The 23,844-nt window shown below is 32.7% G+C and overlaps 1 protein-coding gene across 1 annotated transcript; it reads right to left on the reverse strand.

Annotated features, from left to right (window-relative positions):
* Positions 1 to 517: 517 nt before the first annotated feature.
* LOC124456183 (transformation/transcription domain-associated protein-like) lies at positions 518 to 23,642 on the reverse strand. Its single transcript, XM_047006686.1, is given in 64 exon segments — positions 518 to 954; positions 1,104 to 1,218; positions 1,786 to 1,982; positions 2,057 to 2,198; positions 2,390 to 2,482; positions 2,804 to 2,929; positions 3,107 to 3,148; positions 3,632 to 3,706; positions 3,785 to 3,901; positions 4,088 to 4,195; positions 4,560 to 4,662; positions 4,837 to 4,882; positions 4,885 to 4,925; positions 5,031 to 5,238; positions 5,522 to 5,621; positions 6,069 to 6,190; positions 6,378 to 6,480; positions 6,635 to 6,849; positions 7,074 to 7,134; positions 7,386 to 7,473; positions 8,048 to 8,112; positions 8,367 to 8,490; positions 8,983 to 9,093; positions 9,464 to 9,564; positions 9,682 to 9,793; positions 10,020 to 10,129; positions 10,421 to 10,532; positions 10,740 to 10,858; positions 11,200 to 11,307; positions 11,397 to 11,495; positions 11,601 to 11,659; positions 12,315 to 12,391; positions 12,738 to 12,829; positions 12,949 to 13,024; positions 13,384 to 13,466; positions 13,661 to 13,819; positions 13,954 to 14,097; positions 14,202 to 14,321; positions 14,535 to 14,663; positions 14,793 to 15,035; positions 15,255 to 15,302; positions 15,383 to 15,445; positions 15,817 to 15,919; positions 16,064 to 16,194; positions 16,443 to 16,502; positions 16,884 to 16,996; positions 17,292 to 17,359; positions 17,531 to 17,624; positions 17,789 to 17,935; positions 18,019 to 18,157; positions 18,313 to 18,387; positions 18,614 to 18,660; positions 18,861 to 18,960; positions 19,059 to 19,163; positions 19,307 to 19,378; positions 19,517 to 19,545; positions 19,609 to 19,744; positions 19,814 to 19,913; positions 20,253 to 20,326; positions 20,561 to 20,668; positions 21,214 to 21,260; positions 21,557 to 21,594; positions 22,499 to 22,545; positions 23,389 to 23,642. Coding segments are annotated over 63 exon segments (6,387 nt in total). The 5' UTR covers positions 22,534 to 22,545; positions 23,389 to 23,642; the 3' UTR covers positions 518 to 844.
* Positions 23,643 to 23,844: the final 202 nt, after the last annotated feature.

Below are 23,844 nucleotides of genomic sequence, written 5' to 3' on the forward strand. Positions count from 1 at the left end.
GCGATTGTCTCATTCGATTCTACTTCCTTTATTTGTGTAATTACTTCCGGAAGTAGCAATAGTAAATGGCAATAAATAATTAAATATGGCAACTTTCACTTTAGGCAAAAATTTTTCTCCCATAACTGTCATAATATTTGACAACTTGAAATGAAGCTCTACCTCAACTAGAATTCAAATAGAGTTCACCGTCGGTGAACTCATATATGCAAGTTTTTCGTAATTAAAATCCTTTGAAATCAATTGTTTGTCCCCCTACCTAAATAATCGAGCTGTAGACGCCACTGTTCACGGGGCAAACCAAGTAGAGATTTCGTGATTTCAGCTGCGTCTGACACAGAGCATTTATATAAAATGTCATTTTTTAAATTTTAAGACTTTTTTCCACACGTAACATTTCATCGAATATGTGCAAAAATAGAGCGGTTCTTTGAGGAGTGCCACTCGCAAAAAAGGTAGAGTAGAACTTACTAACATACTTACACTTGCTAATTTTGTAAAAGAGTTCTAAACCTTATGTTATTGTGTGACATGTTGAATGTCAATCTAGTCTTCACAGAGCAAATAACACACGTCGTTTTTAGTGTATAAACGTTTAAATATATCATACATGCATAGCATATCCTCACATCTTATACATTCTCATTATTGAAGTTTGACATGTTTGATGGCAAAATAAATAAATATTGTCTTGTTAAAAAACAAACTCGTAAAATAAAATGTCGCAGTTCGTTAAAAATCTTTTTTTCACATTCGCACGATTTTCTTACGTGTGTACTAAGAATCTTTTTTGCCCTCCATAAAATAAAAGACTTTCTAAGACATCTCCATTGTTAAAGAATATTCAAAGCCAAGGATGCCACGCTGGATCCATACGACAAAGATTATCCGCACTCATTGCCGCCCCAACTAAAGTACTAACTTTGGTTTCTGCGCCATCAAATTCTGCCAAATCTGCAATAAAAGTGATATTATATACAAGAAATTATGACACTCTTAATGAAAATCAGCTGTTGACAAAAAATAGGAAATATTGTGCTTTGATACAATCTTCTCTTTTCATGTAAATTTAACAAAATGAAAGTGATAAAATATTAGCTTACTTTGGAGACGTGTCATAACAGAACCGACAGCACTATTCACTAAATTTATCAAATCTTCGTTGTCAAGTTGTTCTGATGTTGACTGTACATTAGAATGCATGAGACTGTCGTATTTCTAAAAAAAAAAACAAACAAACGCATACATCAAAGATTGCTATTCAAAAGCAGTTCACAAGAAATTTCACAAAATCGAAGCTCGAATTCCATAATACACTGAGTAATTTCTTCATCAACTAATGCAGACACATTGAATGGTGAAGTGAGTTTTTCATGCTAGTAGAGCAGGCAATAAAATAAGTGTGTTTTAAATACTTTGTGTCTTGTGAATCAGAAATGTGTCCTTGTAAATGAAATTATGAGTCCTAGCTATTAAGAAAGAAAAATTAAAATATATCCAAGTGTTCTTACAAAATGGCAGTACTGTTTTTATCGTTTGATTTTGGCAGAAAATTAGGAAAAATGACTGCGAGTAAGCTGCAAGTTAATGCAGGAAGCCAACTGAAACAGACTGGAAAAAATTCTTTATTTTAATGCCTTTAGCATAGTGCAATAGACAATTTGAATTCTTAGTCGATATCGAAGTATCTCCCAAAAATACTGCCTTTACTAACAGTTTTTGTACAAAAACATCGTTTTATATTAATTAAAAAAAATAATCTACCAAATAAGACAAAACAATAACCTTTTTGTGCCATGAAAGTATTTCGTCCCGCAAAATAGCTCGAAGGATGCTATCAATACTAAACTTTGGATCAACTAAACATCTTGCTGCAGCAACCATAGATGAAGTAAGAACACCACCAATACCAACTGGCGAGATGAATCCACTTATGTTCGGAGTAAGTCGAAATGGGACAGGACGATTGGCATCAAGTTCACCTTTAAGTATAACAAGAGATTACAAACGATTACCTTCATTATGTAACCTAATTGTCATAAACTTAATAATTCACCTTTGCTTTCGTCGATTTCAAACTTATAGTAAGTGACGTTTAACCTTCCATTATCACGAATGATTTGTAACATTTCGGGAGACAGTTTTGACAAATGAAGAGTGAACTCGGCAAACTGTAGCAAAGCAAGTTGAGCTGTAAACTAAAACGAAAGAATACAGTTGTTAAGTTAATGTCACGATTCATTCTTCATTGGAAAAATAACTTCTTTAAATTCCACCACATGTGTAAATAACATTATATAAATTAATTTCACTATAGTTAACACACGCAGGGTGCAATACAAGCATCTTCAAAGCTTGAGTAAACTCTCAGCAGACGAATTGTTCTTACTTGTTTTCTAAAAGTCCAGTAGTCCATTGCTTGTCTATAAGTGCGTTCTGCCCATTCTTTTAAAATAACTTCGGGAGCTATTGTACTTTGAATCTAAATAGAAAATGAAGGAGTATATAATAATCTTAAAATATAACCAGGGAGAGGTGGTGTTTGGTTAGAACATTTTCAATCTTTATTGTTTACGCTGCAGTACTACTGACACACCCACCCCCAAACGCGAAATTTTAACATTTTCAAACAGCATAAAAAACAGGATGAAGAAAAACAGTAAAGATAATTTCAGATTCAAAGGAATAGATTCATTTTTGCACGCAATGAGTTCAAAATAACATGCTTTTAAAAAAAGAGTTGATTATTTATCTCCACTCATGAACATATCTGGATACGTGTGAACATGCAGGTTCCAGAAACTTACCTCTTTAAAATGTCTCTTAAAACCTGATGTGTACTTTGTTCTCCTTTTGCTTGAACAGCGGCTAATTTTTCATAATAAAGAGCAACTGCAGTATCTTCATCAATATCTTGTGTTGAATAATGCTAAAGAAAAATAACATAGATAAGCCGACATTACTCAAAACATCAGTAACATATGCATATGAAATTTATGTACACGAAAGACGCTCAATATATTCGACCTCTTTACAAGATTGTTCATTGATCTTCAAACAATTTTTATCATGACCGTAATGATACTATCATAATACAGACACGAACCTTCTTCATAATATCTTTAAATGAAATAGACGATGGAGAATCCTAAATCACCAATTTAAAAATACATTAAAAATTATCGTCATAATAACTACAAATAACGTCAACAGACGATACTGTTATATATTATCATTAAAAGTTGTTTACTTATAAATTATCATTGTACTCATTATAATTATGTATCAACAGTGGTCGTTGTACTGGGGCCGGTTGCAAGAAGCCTGAATAGCTTTATCCAATGGATAGGAAGTTTTTAAACTTTTATAAAACCTTTTAAAAGCAAAAGGTATGAGCTTCGAACTGAACAATCACTGAAATAAAACATTGTTTCGAAGATTACGAAATTTCTTTGTCGTAAGAAAAATATAAACACCTTTTTACAAGTTTGAAATTTTCGCTATCCAATGGATAACGCTATCCAGGCCCCAGGTCATTAAGTCATTTACCAAATAATGTTCATCTTATAGTAATAAAGTCAATGTATAAATCACATGTATCTTGGCAAATGATAGAAGAAAAACAAAATACCTGAATCAATCGCATTTGAGGAGAAACAGCAACAACTCTAGGTACAGTGAATAAGAGATGTCTTCTACTAGACTCCTATAAAATGTATAAAAAAAGTACATTAATTCCTAAATACCAGCCAAAAATAAATTTCGTACTAGAGTATAAATAAACTATACGATACCTTGCGTTTTCCAAGTAAAGATTAAGAATTCTTAACAACTGTAAAACCCTTTCTTCTCTTCGTGAGTCAGAGACACATGCATCATTAACGACCAAATATGGATAAATCTACAGTTACATATTATATTGTGTTGGAGAAAATGAAAGGGGAAAAATCATCGAAATTAATCAATGTAATTCATACAAATCAATATTTAATAAAAAATACGATTCTTACATGACCAAATTATATGCTACTAAGAGAGAAATGATGATTGGTTTGTGTTTATTAATAATTTCTATAGCTTTACTTACTTTGCCATTATTAGCTCGGATATACAATCTTCTAGCAGACATGTTATGTTTTTGTACCAGTCCAACACGAGGCATGAATTGAGCAATACGTATGGAATAATAACTATGCTAAAATAAGTCATAAGAATTAACGATTAAATGTAATGTCACATTACTAAAATATTATATTAATATAATATTCTGAAGAATTATAACATTCTAATATAATGATAATCTGAAGATGTCTTAAGTTAAAGACGAAACGTTATTATTAAAAAACCTTTTATCTTTCTTTATTGTATTATTGTGATGGCTTTTTTAAAAGTCTTATGTTGGGCTGTTATGTTCATATTGAATATTAGATTAATATTGTAAATTTTGCTTAAAAATCTGAGTTGAGCTAAACTTAGTTTTAAACAAATAACAAAAGCATTTCAGTGTAACAAGTGTAGAAAAAAGAAGCGAAAATGAATCTCAAACAGCATAAACATACGATGTTCGATTTGGGCATTAAAAATTCTCCTGGAAGTTCAACATCGGCTGTGGCGATGGAAAAGACACTAAGATAACGACAGCGCTCTTCAAGCAGAAAAGAACTACAAAAATTAGAAATGATATACACGAATGTTATCTGCCGAAAAAACACACTTTTAACCCAAACCTCCACACACCAACAAATAACAAAGCAATAACAGAATTAAACATTTCTTGTAATATGGTTACCCTAAAACTATTGTTGATATTTTCATTTACATGCTTTGCAAAATTACCTAGATAATAACTTTGTCTTTGCCTCCAAAATCTTTATCCATTTTTCAATTTGGCAATTAAATAATGAAGACCAAGTGAGCAAGGGGACCTAAAGCACAGAACAGACTGTTAAAGGAGCAAAGTTTTGCAAATCGCAAGTCTAAATACAACAAAAGATTATTATTTCTGATAAAACAAGTAGTTATAAACTAACTTAAAATCAAAATCAGCAGTAAACTGTTCTTTTAATTTTTGAAACATGGGATCCTGCACAGTGGCATGCGCTCGTCTTGCAAGAGACTCTGAACCTGTGGAGCCACTTTGCTGCGATGTAGCACCACCTAACTCAAATCCCATTCCAAATGTACTGACAAGCTTCTTCACATAACTCATCGTGTGAGGTGTCACTTTCGCATTGGAAACTGCAGATAAATAATCAAAAAAATATTGTTTGAAATTTTAAGGAATAAATTGAACGCATGTTTCATGGGCAAAACTAAAATGTTTATTGACCAGGTGGGTGCATGTATAAGTAGTTATATTTTCAGCTCTGCCTGAGTTTGAACTTTCAAAAGAAATTATTATGGCACAGCTAACGTCCTTCAATTATAGCGTTCTAGCTTTGCCGCTGGCTGGTTCAGCAACTGGCTGGCTGGCTCAGCAACTGGCTGGCTGGTTCAGCAACTGCATGAATATTACACTAACCATCTGTCCTTGTTTGAAAAGCGACTTGATAACATTTTGTAAGTACTTGACGTAACTGTCTTAAAACTTCTTCATGCCAGCACTCACGAAACCATGTCATCTAAATTTAACCAAAAGAAAGAAAGAGAAAATGAACGAAAAGCCAATCATTCTTTACAAAAATTACTTAATGAAAGAGAACTAAAGTATGACACTGATCTCATAAATATTTTCACCATACACGCTTGGCATTAATAATCGTCAACTTTAAAACAAACTTTTTAATTTTTCCTCTAACAAGTATTAATGATTGATTTGCAAATTCTCTTTGATTGATTTAATTGATTGAGCGCAGATCGGTTTTCACAGACCCAATGACCGGACGCGTTGAATTGTTTTTATTTTATAATTACATGTGTTGTGCATTTGCAAGTCTCGGGGACATTAGTGAGAACTCTGGACGAGATGCAAACCTCTATGCAGTGATCAGCTCTCTAGTTGTCCAAAAGGTCTCCTCAAAGCTAGTGTTAACACAGTAAACATCTTTTATTTCTAAATTGATCTATACCTGATCAACAATGCCTTCAAGAGCAGCCAGTAAAGTAGGATGTAGGTCACGTAACGCATGCATTATACGACTGCATAACCGCATTGAAGGAGTCACACGCATTGGTTCTCCTCCCCCCTGACCTACAGGAAGTAAAAAATAATACACTAAATATTCAACAGATGTGTCTTGAGCTCACATTCATCAAACTAGACTAGCTAAACAGTTAATCATAGCTATGTATTATATGTAGATATGAGGGATCAAATATGTACTGAGAACAGAAAATATGCAAAATTTGAATATTTTAACACGAAACTCGTCACTTGCCTTGTAAAGCAGCAGAATTGGAAGAGGTTGTTGAAGTGTTACATTCATTGGGTTTTAAAGCGCTATCTGAGCTGCTTGTTGAGTCAACTGATGAACTCTGGGACTAAAATATACACAAAAATCTCATGCAGCATTTATGTAGAAGTTTCCCTTGCACAAAGTTTAAAATAAATCGGGTAATCACTTATTTGGTATAATTACTAAACCATTTCAGCAGAAAAAGTTACACTTGCAGACCAAACATAATTTTCTCTTACCATTGAGGTCTTGTTAACGCTAGTTGCATTCTGTGTTACTGTTGAGATAGATAAGGTGGCTTCAACTTTGGTATTTTGTTCATCTGTAGGGTTAATCATTGTGGAAGTAGGTAATATAGAAGCAGTTGTCATTGTAGTTGTAGTTGTACTTGTAGTGGATGTCGTTGAGCTTTGTTTACTGGTTTTATTTGCTCCTGTGTTATTTTCATGTTTGTCTGAAATGAACAGAAAATGATTCTAAAATGACAGCATGCAGTTGAAACAATTTTGATTAAGAATAACAACATTTTCAAAAATAGGAACACTTTGATTGTTACTCTACATATACAGTGATTGTATAGAAATGGAAAATCGATGATCAGAAAAAAGTTTGTAAATATATGTATATTTGCAAAAAATATTTCACCACGATAGCCAAAGATGCATAAGTATCACTTACACTTTTCTAGGAGGTCCAGTTTTAATGCAAGATACAAAGTTCTGATAGGGAAATAAACAGCCTAACGAAGATAAAAAAACATCTTAAATTATTTGAAAAATAAACAATCATTAAAAAAGCTTCTGTCACATCAATTAACTTCGTTCCCAGGAAAATTCCTGAAAGCTCACAACAAAGAAAATTAACACTTTGAGAATGATATTGAGCACCAATAATCTGTGGGGAAAAAATCCCTACAACCTTTAACTTTGTTAGCCAGGAAATCATCATATGCTAGATTATAATCCCTATATAATAACATAGTAAACAAACCTGTGCGTGGACTCGACCAATTTGAAGAAGTAAGTTTGAAACTTTTAATCCATCTTTCCGCGTTAAGCAAGTGAGAAGCTGAGGAATCCTGAAGATGGAAAACCCGCAATATAGAAGAAAAACTTGACATGTTCATGCTGCGAAAACATTTTTTGTTTATTTACAGGAAAAACAACGAATGAAACATATTTTTGAAAGAAATGAATAATTTTTCAAAACAAAAAAATCTCAGGCTTTCTTCTCCACAACTTATTTCATTTTCATAAAAAAACAATGGAATTCTTTCACTGTAAATACATCAAAAAGGACACGGTGTGATAAACTAGTACAAAGCAATTTATTATTTTGTACAATTTATTATAAAAAACACCACTGTTTGAGAGTGGATTTGTTTTATCAAGAAATAACAAATTTTTGATACATAATCAAAAGTCTTAAATTACAATTTCTTTTTTTATCCATGTTTCTTTACATAATGTGAAAGAAGAAGTTTCAATTTCGTGAAAACGAGTTTGATTCAAAGAACAGCAACAAATTCATGATCGTGAAATGACGACATATTGTAAGAAAAGCAACACTTTTGTAAATTTTAAAATATCTATCATGTTTGCACGTCCCCGCGATAGCAATCCTCTAAAGGATAGTTCATAAATATATCTTACCATGGTAACCAATGAACAGGAGGCACTCCAACACAGTACTTCTCCAAAGCTTCTCCAAGGACACCCTACGTGCATATCAGTATAAAGATATATTCAATTATACAAACACATAATGTATGGTCCTTCTACCACTGTCAGTTTTAGTATCAATGAAAATCTGACACTTGGTCATTGTCATTGAGCATGAAAAAAACGAAATACAACAAACGAGAAAATAAAAGATATGGACTATTCATATAAAGCATGCAACTAGTGCAAAGAGTATTAGGTAGAAAGTGCTCAAACAGCTCAATGTTTTCTTCGACAAAAACTAAAGTACCTTTTCATCATCATAGGTAAGAAGCCAAAGAGTACGAGCGAGATACTTGCGACATTTTGCTTCGTTAGGGTTTCGACATGCTTGCATATAGCAAATGATAACATAAACTCCCAGTGTCATTGTTCTATACAAATAATTTATCTTTAGTGTCAACATATATTTATCATAATAGTTGAACAACAGTGAAATAATTAATTTGTACAATTGTATCTATTAAATCTAATAAAAAGCGTGACGGAAAAGAAATGAGAACATAAACAATAAAATTGAAATTTGTACAACGAAAATTGTAGATTTTGCTTATTTTCATAACTTTTCTCTTATCCTCTCCTGACGCGACCCTCGCTCGAAATATTGTGTACTTAAGGCATTCGACAAAAGCTGCTCAAATTATGTCATATTTCTGGTTGTATGACCAATGATGTAAATAAAGATTTTACTATGAAAAAACATATTTGAAGGTTGACTTTTACATCAATCAGAGAAATATAAAATTCCCAAAACGTTCAGTATTTTACCTTATGGTGTAAAGACAGAAAAGCAGAAATTGGCAAATAGGCTTTTGTCATTTCTATTTTCGACGTTTCTAGATAGTTTAACAACAATACCAGCATACCTTTCTTTCAGAAATATAGCAGCAAGATAGTCGCCCCACAGTGCCCATCCTTTGATCAAGTTGTCATGCATCTGTACGGCCTGTGAGAAGGCTTTATTTGCATCCTCTGATCTAAAGATTTTCAAAAGATCAAAATCTATTTCAAAATCTCCTTTGTATAGTTCAACAATGGTTGGCAAAAACTTAAAAAGATAATCGTTTAGTCAAAGCAAAATAATCTCGCCGTTGCTACATAAGAATACTACTAGTATAAAAAAATAAATTGCTCGTGTGTATGAAGAACAATAGATATTGTTTGAAATCCTCATTCGAACAAAAAGAATTATTTTCATCAACTGTATGGGGCATGTGCATCCGTAAATTTGATAAAAGTTAGTTGACATGCCAGCAAACGGCATTTTAAATGCTTGCTACGGAGTAAAAAGTACATGAACATTGGTCTTTCAAAACGAGGAAAACGTGCACAATAATTTCAATTTACCGTCCAATCTGCGCTAAGAAAGTTCCTTTTAATGCATAAAATTCAGCGGTCATTTCCTTTGAAAAGTACTTTAAATTTGTGCTTTCGATAACGTCAAGACCCTGAAAAAAGAAAAAGTTAGACAACCATTCAAATATTAACAATAATGGAACATGATAAATACAATATAAATATATTACCACAACACATGGAAACATAAATCTGACTTGACTATTTACCTCCTGCAATTCTTGTTTTCTCATTGTACCAGCCATCTGAAGATAGCATTTGACTTGTTGACGGATTTTTTGAAAACAATCAATTATTGGAACACTTGGGATCGTGTGAATTCTACGAGAAAAAAACCAAAAACATATATAAAAAAAATGTACTGAGCAAAATATATTGTTGAACAAATATTTTTCTACTAAGAGTCAATAAAAATGTCATTTCTATATGCGACGAGTAACTTTGTGCATGGTAGTTAATACATAAAGATATATCAATATTAAAACAAAACAACATTTTACCAGGACGTTTTATCAAAAATATATTCCCAGATTGTAAATTTTCCCACCTGCTAAGTGAATCCAAACAAACACCAGTTAATGATTGTTTCCTTGCAATTTGACCATAGCGAATAATTGACCACGCAGATGCGTGAACACCCTGCATCGAATGGTTGGTCTGAAACAAACAAAAAAACAACGTAATACAAGATCTTAAGCATATAATATTGATATGATTATGTTCATACAACACAAGCAGAGGAATTGGGTTGGAAACACTTATTAATTTGTATATTTAAAATATAAAAAAGTAGATAATGTGCACAGTCTTAAATGATGCAAAAAACGTTTAGATTTACATTTTTTATCAAATTTTCTGTTTTATGATAATGTAGACAGGCAAGATGAGATAGCCTCTATACATTGAGGGTTACATCAATTATCTCTCGATAAAGAAAATTTTTCAAACCTGATCATTTTGAGCTTCATAAGCACTAACAACAGCATTGTAATGATGATGTCGCCAATGAAATATGTCACTCCAGTGACTTAAACCATCAGATATCATCGGTAAACGGTTCCTACATAAATGGAAATCACAAGCATGACTTCAAAAGAAACGTCACATGTAGGTTGCTCACATTGGCGAAGGCTATATTAACACAGCTTAAAATATATCATTATGTAATGGTGAGATGACCAACTACGAGATATTTAGGTAGCTCTGTGTTGGAGGAAGCTTCAAAAAAACAAAGAAAATTTCATGACATAAGGGTGAAATTACTAACTTCCAGGTCTTAATAATTGCTTTCATGTCATGCAGACTGTTATTCCGACCAATACTTTGAGGTTGTATTCCCGTTCTGATTTGAGAAGCTTCAAGCAGTTCAACAATTTGTTGTGAAGCCTTTAAATGAAATTTGCAAGGAAAAAGCAAAATAAGCATGAATAAAAATACACTAGTACATCTTCTATTGAATTTTCCTTTGAGTTTATATCTTTTAAAACTCTTAGTTTTGTTAAACGAAAACTCTTTCGTTTGAAAATTGGCAATTTGTTGTACTATCCAATATATCAAAATATAAAGATAAATGATACTAAACGACTAAAATCATTATTTAAGCGAAGTCTTTCGTTTTTAAAACGAAGCAGATATTTTGAGATTTTAGTAATTCCCAACAATCATTCATATCTGAGGCAATGAATTGCTATCAAAATCATCAATGGATCAATAAAAAGTTTCCCTACCTGCAACAAAGGAACGTGTTGCTGTGATATAATACTTGGTAAGCGTTTCCACAGCCGTATGGCCTGGGCACATGAATTCTCAACAAATTTTTCCACATCACGTTGAAGCTTTGTAAATAATTTGGAAAAGTGAAACGACAACATGTTTTAATGTCTTAAAGTTTAAAACGAATAAAATCCTCAAAACTTTGTTCTACCACTTTTGGATGCTGCTGATCTTCGGAATTGCATATTTCAATATAGGCTCGATAAAGATCGTGTTTGTATAAAATAGAGTCAGGAAAACCCTTTTCAACCTAAAGATACAGTTGACCACTAGAAGTAACGTTCATCTACGTATGTATCAATGGCTGGCCAATTGGCATACTTTTAAAGGGGTTATTGACTGTTTCTTAACAAACCTGAGCTAAAGCTTCCTTCATCGATGGCCAATCAGGGACTCGCCAACCACTTTCCAAAACTAAAATGAATTTTCAAGATATTATACCAAGTTTTCATACATTGTTCGTAAAATCCAGTGCATTTCAGCTTCTAAATATTTATTAATTAAAAAAGCAAATATTATCATATGTTTCTCAACTTGGGAAAACCGATGCTCGGCAGATATGCTTGCAGCTAGTAGACAACGGGCATGTTATGGTTTCAAGGAGTTTCCAAAACTTTTCTCGAAATCCTTTTATCCAAACTCTAACAAATCTATACGTGTCACTTTTGCCTTCACTTCTTCCTTATTATTTAAGATGCCAAAAATTTTCTTTCTAAATATCAGTCTTTTCTCGTCTACCGACAATTTATCTGTTTCTAAGATTGCGAGAAATGTCGATCTACCTTGTCCAATGCTTTCATTTCTTCTCTGTCACGATTCAACGTGGTGTTTTACAAACTTTCATTTCTAACTACGTGAGGAACGTTGATATATTGCTGGATTGGTTTGTCTTTTTTTTACAGTTCTCGAGAAATATCTCTTCAATCAGTAAATATTGTTCAGTTCATTTTTATTTTCAACCTATTTGTTCATTTGGTATAAATAAATTGCCTTCCACTAACCCTAATATGCCTTCCATGTTTAAAAGATTAGTTCCCTCATCAGCATAGTAAAACTTAATACTCCTTACCCAAGAATGGATTGTTGTTTCCTTTTGATTTACCAAATTCCATAAGAAGATCCCATTGACCAAGTTCTTGAGAACACCTTGTAAAATACAATAATGGAACGTAATAATGTAACTCGTGGGCCGTAATAATGTAACTGGTGAACAGAATTTGGGATAGATAGTACGTACACAAACAATTTGAAAAGAATTGATCAAAACATAATTCACATTTCCTTATATTTCGACTAATTAATGAAAGAACTTTATTATCAAGTAAAATTATATGGAGGAAATCTCAAGAAATCTATAACAGAGAACAGTCGTTCCTGGGTCGTTTCATCAAACACGAAATATAATGTATGATGCAATGGTGGGAAACTAGACGCAACAAGCCGGTTTCCTTAATACATGCAGCAGTAGTAAAGTGTGTGAGTACAATCTTACTTTATCCAATGATCTTCCCAAAGTTTGTATTCTGGAAGAACATTAGCTGATGCAGGATTTCTACTGTGCGCGTCGCGGGCTTTCGTCATAGCCTGAAGGATATTGAATTAATGTTCAGTAAATCAGTAAAGACACACATCTTTTATGATAATACAGATTATTAAAGAATTTATTTAAATTAAGAACGTTTTCATGTCTCTTTTTTACTCACTAGTTCGTAAGTTGTTTGTGCTTGCTCAAAAAATCCCTGATTTTCATATGCAATTGCTGTCGCAGTTTCCGGATACCTAAGTTATTTAAGATCTTTTACAGAAAACGGATAATCACTACGACCAAGCGATTGACAATAACAACATGTAAAGATGAATGTTGAAAAATGGTTATTGTTATATTTTAACATCGGTGTTTGTTAATAATAAACAATAAAAGTTGCTTTAGTATAATTGGCACATTGATGAAGTCGAAGGAGTAAGAATATATGGAAAAGAGAAAAGAAAAAGAAGAAATAACATGATCAGCAGGAAGGGCAACTTAAAATATTATACAATGAAATATAACCTTTAACAGTTATATGTCTTATACAATGTAAACTATACAAGTTGCTTAGAATGACGTAGTCCAACAAAGTAAATTGAAAATATAGTACCTAGCCCTTCTTAACCAAAGTCCAGCCCACATATCTTCTTCATTGATTAGTGAATACATTTCAGCAAGAGAATCTAACGTTTCCTAAAGACAAAACGAGCAACTAAACTAAGGGTAAACAAACTCAATGTTGAGCAAGACAAAAATAAATTATCGACAGAAATAAAAAAATTAAAATGTAGCTGCGTAAATTGCGGCTGCTGAAACGGATAATATAATTACATGTCTTGCGTAGGATTAAAAAGAAAAACACAGCTTGCCCAACAATGTCCACATACCTGAGAATTAATATCGGAAACATCTTCTTGATAAACACTTTCCACCAGAGACGGCGATGGGTCAAGTAATGGTGGACTAACGTATTCCTCACATAAAGTAACATAATCTTCAAGCATTAATGTTGATAGGTGCCATTGATTGTGAGATTTGCCAAGATACTAAATAAAACGAAAATAAAATAAATGCAGTTGATATAATCCAATGAAAGGTATTTGTTGATGCTTGACTTTAGTCAAAAGGAGTTTGTCACATCTTGTATTTTAAATAAAACTTATAACTTCTAAAGCTTCACCTTAAGAATGGATGGTCGCATGGGAATCATAGGTTCACAACGAAGTATTGCTTGAAGCATTGTATGAACAACACTAGGATGACTGTCAAGTTGAACACAGTTTGTACCGCTGCACATAAAAGGACTTAACTCTCCCGCTAGAATCTAGAAAGTAAAATAATACACATCACAAAGTATGTAACATACAACAACAGGAGCGTATTTTATATGAAAAACGCAAACGAAAGACTAAAATTAAAGTAAGATACCTGCTGTTGTTTTTCGTTGAGAAGTTTCCAAAGTTCAGGGAAAAGGTAAGTCCATACTTCATGAGAAAGGGATGTATCACGGTGACAAAGCTGAGCCAAAGCTCCAAGAAATGGCGTTGACTGAAATAAAAATGATGATGGAGAAGGACTCTTCTGACTAGATGCTTATATTTGTGGCTCTAATTAATCATATTCGTTAGTTCATTCTTAGGTTCACACACATACACTAAAACTAAAGATTCAGTGACAATGCAAAGAATAAACACACTGCCTTACAGACTTGTTATTTTGAACCAATCTTAACATAAAAACATCATGAAAAAATTGGTATACCTTTGTATTTTTTTGTTCCGTTAAAAATTCATGATGTCTTTTGAGTAATGTCTTCAAAGCAAGATCACGATGGTTTGGGAATGCAAGATTAGCAAGGTATGATTCATCGTCCATGAGAGAGTAGATTTTCTAGTATAACATACAACAATTCGAACTTATGATGTTTAGTAAGACAATGATAATAACGTGATAAAGCATGTTATAAAAAGGAAGATAAAATACAAGCAGAAATGAAACAGAGCAGTATACAACACTAACCTCAGAGCATTCCTGTACAAATAACATGTTCATTTCCTCAGAAGATCCTACTGCCATGGGTTCTACTTTCGTAGGATCTGAGTCATTTTCTTTACACACTGTAATTTCTTTCGACAATGCTTTTAATAAATCTTTAGCTTCTTGTTTGCTGGATCTTTTCAAAATGCTCAACAATGAAGGCAATTTGTTAAAAGTACTTGACAAATGCAAGCGTCGTTCACACATGGCGGCAGCAAGAAGTAACTAAAATAAACTAAAGTCAATTTATCTGTAAGTTCTAAAGTACTTATAAATCAGGAAACTAATGGTTGCAGCTTGAAATTAAATAATAAATTCTCTCCAAAAAGCAAATATATTATTTATAAAATACAATGGAGTTTTGTGACTTTCATAAAAACTTGTCTAAGACTTCAATCACAAGCATAACTCAAAGTGTACAATGCGATACACCAATCAAATTACCTCAATGCATTGTTTGATCCAGAAATGACTTTTCATTGATTCCCAATTCTTAAAATGATCGGATGAGAAAACATAAACAAAAAGAGAAAATTGATAGAGAGATGCCAAAAATTTTTCTCTCCACTTACCTGTGAGCAGAAAATGTACAACAAACGTTCGTAAAGTTTCTTGCTGACAGTTAGATCAAATATCTGAACCATAACAAAAGAACATGAGTCATGTAATTTAATGTAATTTCAGCAATCTCTTTCGAAGTAATTCTACTGTGTAGTGGAGCATGTCGGGAATGAATTCTATTGTCTCGAGGAGCACGTCGGGAAAATGTAAAATCAATTTTCAGATATCGCTTGATTAAAGCATTGAGTTTTTCGAAAAAAATTAAAGTTATCTTAGAAATCTTCATGTGTACAAATGAAAAAGCGATGCAAGCAATTTGCTTTTCAGCACGTACAGTATGCTTGATTTTCAACAATAGAAATATTTACACATTTGCTATCTCAACGATACACAAAAAGTTGACCAACATTATACTGATGTTAGAAAGTCCCGAACAGTAACATACCTCCATGAAGCGAGACCTGATCTGAGGTTGAGTACACTTCAGTCCAGACATGAATGCAGGCTCAAGTTTAGCGACTAATTCTGTAGCAAGTAAACTCTCGTCCCTAAAAAATGTAACTATTTCAAACGCTACATTTAGCTAATCATAGGAACATAAAACGAAAGTTGAATTAGTCATATGTTTTCTTGGGTACATATTGATGAAGAAGGTAGAGCAATCATTGTGTATTTACTAAAAGCAAAATTACCTGTAGACGTAATTTATGAGCTCAAGATATTGTGCATGAAGTTCAAAATCTTCAGGAAAACGTTTTTCATAATTAGGCATCATACGACAAAGTAGTATGGCTTTCTCTCTTAATGTAGGGCTTTGCGGTGTCTATGAAGAGATGCAAATGAGCAAATTGCTTTGATTATAACGAACTGTAGTTAAATCACCTAGAAACACATGGTAAAACAAAAGTATTTACTTAACAAAACAAATTAGTTGGCGTATTTTTTTGTCAAAAAAGTATAGATATGAACCATCGTTATGAACATGTTTGATAGACCAAAAGTAACAAGAATGCCCTTCACAAATGATACATGCAAATATGTAATTATACAGAGCATTTTTCGAACACTTACAGCTCTAGCTTTGATCCATTCTTCCGTAACTTTAGTTATTCCTTTTAGTAATTTGGCATCCTTTGGTATATACAAGTGAACAAAAGAAATAATGCTATTGTACACTTTTTTTCTCAAGAAACTCATAAGTGGACTATAATAATCAGTGAAATGGGTTGTTTCAATATGAAACACAAGATTAATGAAACACCATTTAAAATGAGAAAATTTCAAATCCTTTTCCAAATAAAAACGGTCTTGGCATGGTCAAAAAAGATCATTCTGTGGTCGAGCCTGAAGTATTTGTTATTAATTTACATTAAATAAATATTTTAAATCTTTTAGTTTAAAATAATCAAAAGTGAATTCCATGCACAGTTATGGGTGCCAGATCATAAAATAATCACGGACCTTGGAGTAATTATTACATGAGTATTGTAACAACACGTTAAAAAAACTTACAGGCGATTTCTCAATAAGTTGAGCAAGAATGAAAATGAACAATTTTCTTGCTTCTGCATCCATGGAACAAAGACGAGACTTGACAAGATCAACACATGTTATAAGCATATCACCTGTAACGACAAGAAAAAACAACTTAATAAAACACACCAAAGTAATTGCAAAACATGGAAGAAACGATTGCGAATCATTGTTTTGCTAAAATTAAACAATATGCTAAATCGCTAACCATACATATACACGCTCTCACGTTATCTATTCAAATTGATTGGCAATAAAACCAGTGATACTTCGTCTTTATTACAAAGACATTGGTATTTTTCTTCGTAATAAAGACTCGATCTGTTCTAATAAACACGTTATCAGTTCTAATTGGTCGGGAATGTTGCAATATCATGGCAGACGTACCAACTGATGATCCACCAATATGATCCTTATGCATTTTCTGTAAAGCTCTTATACACGGATTGATAAGCCTGAACATTGAAACAAAATATCCAATTAACATAATTTTAAAACGTTTGTTGCGTGTTTCTTGTGGACAGATTGGACAATTCAAAAGCATACATACAGCATACAGTATATACAAATATGTTCTCTTGGGTATTTTAACTTTAGCAGAAAATTAATTTTCATTGAACGCATACCTGTCTATGTAAGACGGGCAGCTCGAAAATGCAGCTTTAAGAAACAGCAATGGACCTTGAAGAGTGGATGTAGCTAGCAACTTGTGTGGCAGACCTGTTGAGTACGCAAAATAGGATGAATAGTTGAGTACGCAAAATAGGATGAATAGTTGTATTCAACTTTGTACAGTATTTGTTCTGTGAATCCACGTACAACTGTTTAATGCTCTACAATTATTATAACATTTCATTACATTACAAAACGTAATTTCCAAATACATTGAACAAAGAGTTGTATTTCTTTAGTAATTTTCACAAAAACAAACGAGCGAACATACTTGGCATAATTACTCAGTCCTTCATAAATAACCTTCCCAAGGTTTGTATATAACAACTCAAGCTCCTCGTATTTGTCGGTGTTCGTTGCTGTTAAAAACGGACACAAAGTGAACCTAAAATTTAAATGACAAGACAAAAATACCTCCAAAACCACAGAATAATTTGTTTACCTGACTCAAGGGGAAAGAGACTTGTCAATTTTACTAAAAATGTATGAACAGCTCTGATAACTTTGATATTTTGACAAGTCATACATGCCACAACACCACGTTGTAATGGTTTAAGTAATTGTAGACAATGCTCACGAGGCTAAAATAAAGAAATAGAGAATTCTCGAAAATATAATTGACTGTTTATTTCATCAAAGGTTTGTCAAAAGTTTTAAATTTTAAAGAAGAATAAGATGTCTCAGGATATTAATAAAATAACGAGTAACAAATATTAAAAGGAATTGATGGGTTTACCACAACTGTAAGGAGATATGTTAGAACTTCCAAACCAGTGCAAACATTATTGAAATTTGTTCCAGGAGTTTGATCCTAAATATTAAAACCAAACATAACACATTATATATGTGATATCTTATACAGCCCATGACCATGAAAGATCACACAATGACTCTCTTCATTTTATATGTTGTATACAGCATGTTTTTTAAACAAACCAGTTTAACAATGATTATATTCAATCAAATGAAAATAGATCTCTTAAAGTCAATCTCAGTCTTCTAAAAGCTTGAACAATGCACTGACGTCATATACTTACCAATGTAACGAACAATTTATCAAGCCACGCTAACTTGAGATCACTCCCTTCAGAGCAAAAACACACAATTACAATTATATTCTATAATGTCGAAGGCAGAGCAATATCTTCTCTTGCACTAAGCTATCCCCTTACACAATCCCGAGATCTAACAAGCACGTGATTTCAAAGGTGCGCTCGGGGGTGAAACATATTTTATACATATTAGTAGCTTGAAGAAAGACATCAACTATGCCAAAAACTTCACCTTGCCAAAACCCAGGCTTCAAAGCAGTTTTCAAAAGTAAAACACATCTCTTTGATAACGCTTCTCCTGGAGAGCCCACGGTAGTTGACGACTCGTTCACCTATCATTAAAACGTTATGTAACTACCATTTCACAAATTGCCAATTGTTTTCTAGAAACTCGCGTACATGCAATATGCAAATCTTAAAGATCACCTACGTGACAAGCAACTCGAAGTAAAAAATTGACAACAGCATCAGCATGATGTTTTTCAACAGGAGCACGTAGAGATGCTGAAAGACTTCCGTCTTTTGGTACAGAAACCTGAGGAGAATACATTATATGTATTAGGATATTTTAAGTCGCAATAGAACATCCTAACATGCACATTAACCCTGCGTGCACATTTTACTATACGAGTATATTTAGACTTGTCTTCAGCATCAAAGTTAAATGTGTAGCTCTACCTGTGTTGTTATCTTTGCTTTTTTTGCTTCTTGATTTTGAGCAGTTTCCTCTGCACTTCGTTTCACTGCTCCCTTAAATGAATGAAATTAAAAAATGCTCATCACAAGAAACAAAAATTGATCATTCAATATTGTACATCAACAAAGAAAAAAGAAAATCATTCATATAAATAAACTGTGCATAAGTCTTTACAGTTTGTCAACACATACAGTTGGAGTTTCTTTTTCTTCCACTTTCCCTACAGCATCAGACACAAAAGTATGATTGCAAGAACACTTTATACAGAATTCAAAACAAGTTCACTTGTAAAAAAGCGTGCTAAAATAAATATTTACCTCCGTAGAATCTTGTTTTTGCTCTTCCTTCGTTCGCCTTATCTCCCACTCAATAATAACGTTAGCCAGATCAACAGCAAGTTTGCGATTTTCTATTGTAGCCTAAAGATAAGTAAAAAGGTCTCAACATACAAAAACTAGATTATGTGTAATAACTAAATAGATCCTCACACTGCTGGTAAATCCAAGCTTCTGCATTGCAGAGATCATGTGTTGAATGAGATGATTTCTTACAAGATAGTAAACTTTATAATGACGCACTAGGAGCTGTCTAAAAAACAACAGTACGATAGTTTTTAAGCACAATTTCCGATGGCCAAAAATTTCAGTTGTATAAAACATAAATGTGAGCTAAGCCGTTAAAAAAAAGTACTCTGGAAATCATTAATGGTTATTACAATATTTCGTTTATCTGAAGACAACTGAAAGATTTAACTCAACCAATCTCACTTTTTGTTAATGGCACTTCAAAAGACGCAATACCAGCAAGGGAAACGTCCGTGTTCATTAAAAACTGAAACTTTACACATTTCAGTATCGCAATATCAGTTTACAAAGTAAAATCGTGTCTCTGATTTAACAAAACAATGAAAACAGTCAAGAAACATACAGCATGTGAACAAGTTGAGGTAACGTATGTCCATCTTCAACAATAATCTTTTTCGTCCAGTGGGCTAACATTTGCTATGGAATAAAATACAAACAGTAAGAAAACAAAGAGCTTGAATGTTCATGATCGGTAAATTTCAATCATCTAAATTTTCCATTTAAAATACACGTAGCTAGTGAGTTTAAAAAGAATTTAGTTCAAGAAAAAAGCAACAGTGTCAGCCACTTGAACAGACAAAAACGTAACGGTTTGTTTCCTAGAAAAAAGAAGTAAACAAAACAAAATCAACAATTCAAAATCTTTCTTACATTTCCATCATCCATTCTTGTAGGTACAGCTGGAGTCAAGATAGCAAGAGCTTGACGAACAACATTACGAGCTTCTGCTGCATGAGCTTTTAACAAACGATGAAATACCTGCAAAACGATTTCCAATGAATTAAATGATGAGGCATTCTTTGCTCAAAATGAAAACTTAAGTACATATGAAGTATCGAAACATTTTAACTGTCTGTAAGCAGCAGTTGACATGTGTTACAAAAGCGAGTGAAAAGTCAATATTAAAAGTATGTAAATCAAGAAACTGGTTCATAACTCGAATGTAGAAAGTACATATTGAAGGACAAGAAAATATATTTATTCTTATATTATAGTGATGATATCTTTTGAGCGTCTTTTGAAAAGAAACAAACTTTTGCTGTAAGAAAAAGAAATAAGAACTTAGAATGACATATGATGTAATATTTATTCAAAGACATCATCAGACTTATGAGTCGAATAAGTCTGATGATGTCTTTGGAATAAAAACGAAGTATTACACCATCTTTAGAATGACATGGGTATTGGGGATATTCGAATCGTACAGAGATGAAAACAGGGATTCTTAATTATGAAGTTTGGCTCTTATAGAGAAAAAACTGTTCTAACTTAAAGCAAATTAATATTCGGGGAAAAAAACTAACAAATCCTGCCTTGTTTTTCTTCCTCTTTAATCCATCCTCTTTCATTCCTAAAAAGAAACATTTATTTAAATGAAAATGATCAAGTTTGAAAGTTTTAAGTGGTAGTTAAGAGATTACAAGAACATGGGTATTAGGCAAAATTAAACTCATAGTAAGACAACGGGATGATTACTAGGATAATTAAATCTCAAGGAGATGAAACAGGGATGTAAAGTTGGGATACTCAATCTGGCAGAGACGAAACTGGGATGCTTTATTGGGAAGTCCGACGACTCTTATTGAGACAAAACTGTTCTAATTTTAAGCCAATAAATATTTGGGGAAAAAAACTAACAAATCCTGCCTTGTTTTTCTTCCTCTTTCATCCATCCTCTTTCATTCCTAAAAAGAAACATTTATTTAAATGAAAATGATCAAGTTTGAAAGTTTTAAGTGGTAGTTAAGAGATTACAAGAACATGGGTATTAGGGAAAATTAAACTCATAGTAAGACGAAACGGGGATGATTACTAGGGATAATTAAATCTCAAGGAGATGAAACAGGGATGTAAAGTTGGGATACTCCAATCTGGCAGAGATGAAACAGGGATGCTTTATTGGGAAGTCCGACTCTTATTGAGACACAACTGTTCTAATTTTAAGCCAATAACTATTTAGGGAAAAAAACTAACAATTCCTGCCTTGATTTTCTTCCTCTTTCATCCATCCTCTTTCATTCCTAAAAAGAAACATTTATTTAAATGAAAATGATCAAGTTCGAAAGATTTAAGTGTTAGTTAAGAGATTACAAGAACATGGGTATTAGGGATATTAAAATCGTAGTAAGAAAGATGTTTAGTAGGTAGGATAATCAAATCTTAAGGAGACCAAGGAGGGATGTAAAGTTGGGATAATCCAATCTTGCAGAGCTTAAACAGGGATGCTTAATTGGGAAGTCTGACTTTCATTGAGAAAAACAGTTCTAATTTAAAGCCAATAAATATTTCAGGAAAAAAAGTAACAAATCCTGCCTTGTTTTCTTCCTCTTTCATCCATCCTCTTTCATTCCTAAAAGAAACATTTATTTAAATGAAAATGATGAAGTTGAAAGATTTAAGTGTTACCCTTAGGGTTACCCTTTTAGTGTAAGATTTTATTCTATTCTTGCTGTGCTTAAACAGGGATGCTTAATTGAGAGGTTTGTGTCTTGTTGAGGGAAACTGGGATACTTTATAGGGAAGTCTGACTCTTATTGAGACAAAACTGTTCTAATTTAAAGCCAATAAATACTTGGGAAGAAAACTAACAAATCCTGCCTTGATTTTCTTCCTCTTTCATCCATCCTCTTTCATTCCTAACAGAACAGAAAAAAAACTACAAAGTAGAATTTTTTAAACTTGGCCATATTATAGATATTCATATTGTCTAAAATATATCCAAAATCTGGAGAGCGCACAAAAATTTAAAAGGAATAATACTCCTTGAGAATGTACTCTGGTATAAACTGTGAAGTTGGCACCACTCTCGACAAATGGCTCTATAGTTAATTATTTAAGATCATATTAAGCGTATTCGTGTCATCCGACTTTGTTGATGATTTTCTACAACATATAATTATCTATATATTCTGGCCAAGTTTCAAAAAATTCTACCGTGCAGTTTTTAAATTATAGGCTGCTAATTAAGAGAAATGTAATATAAATCTTAGTGTTTTCTTCAATTTCTTGACTTTTATACATTTTTTTGTGATGGTTAACGACAGTAAAATAATAATAAACAGTTAAGAATTTTTTTTTACTGTTGTTTTTGATGGAAAACGTGTTTTAAAGACGATTTTTCAATTTATCATTTTAAATAAATTTTATTGGAATGTGGTGCCTTTTCACGGTAGTTAGTGATTTGCGCGCCATTTCATTGTATTCACCATGCTTTCAAAATGTTTTTCTCCCCTCCTGATTTCAATCAACGAGTATCATTTCAATATTAATAATATATTACTTATATATTTAGTCTTCATGAAGTTCAACAAATGAAATGAATAAAATGTGAAGTCATTCCCCTATAAACCTGTGAAATATGTTCATTGAAACTTTCACTTGTTTTATTTACTAACAAACACACACCGACGACTTTTTCTGTCAGGTGTAAACAAAACAAACAACTGAGAAAGAAACAATGTGAAACATGGCGGCGTTACCTTTTTCTCCTCTCGTCGTAGTCATTTTAAATCATAGTTTCGCTTCTGCTTATAACTCTCAGATGCACACTTTTTAATCCGTCCTCACACTTCACGACTGAAGTAATATTGCGAATTTTTCTTAATATCAACGCAATTCAGCCTCAAATTACACCTACCGAGCCATTATCAAACGTAGTCACAACAAGATGGCCGCCATCTATTTATTTGACATCCATTTCATCCCCGACTTACACGTTTATTAATGCTTCAAACCCATTCTCTGCTTGCTTATCTCAATGTTCAAACCCCTTCCTTGCTTGCCGCTTTCCCTGTACTGCCTTCGCCCTGACTTACTGCCCTGTACTGTCTTTGACTTACTTTATACTGCAGATATTATAGGTCACCATATTCATCAAATTATACAAATTATTCAGTAAATATTTAAATTATTCATATTACTTCAAACTTATTCGG

This window comes from Xenia sp. Carnegie-2017, unplaced genomic scaffold (genome assembly GCF_021976095.1).
Source record: "Xenia sp. Carnegie-2017 unplaced genomic scaffold, XeniaSp_v1 HiC_scaffold_43, whole genome shotgun sequence".
Lineage (NCBI taxonomy): Eukaryota > Metazoa > Cnidaria > Anthozoa > Malacalcyonacea > Xeniidae > Xenia > Xenia sp. Carnegie-2017.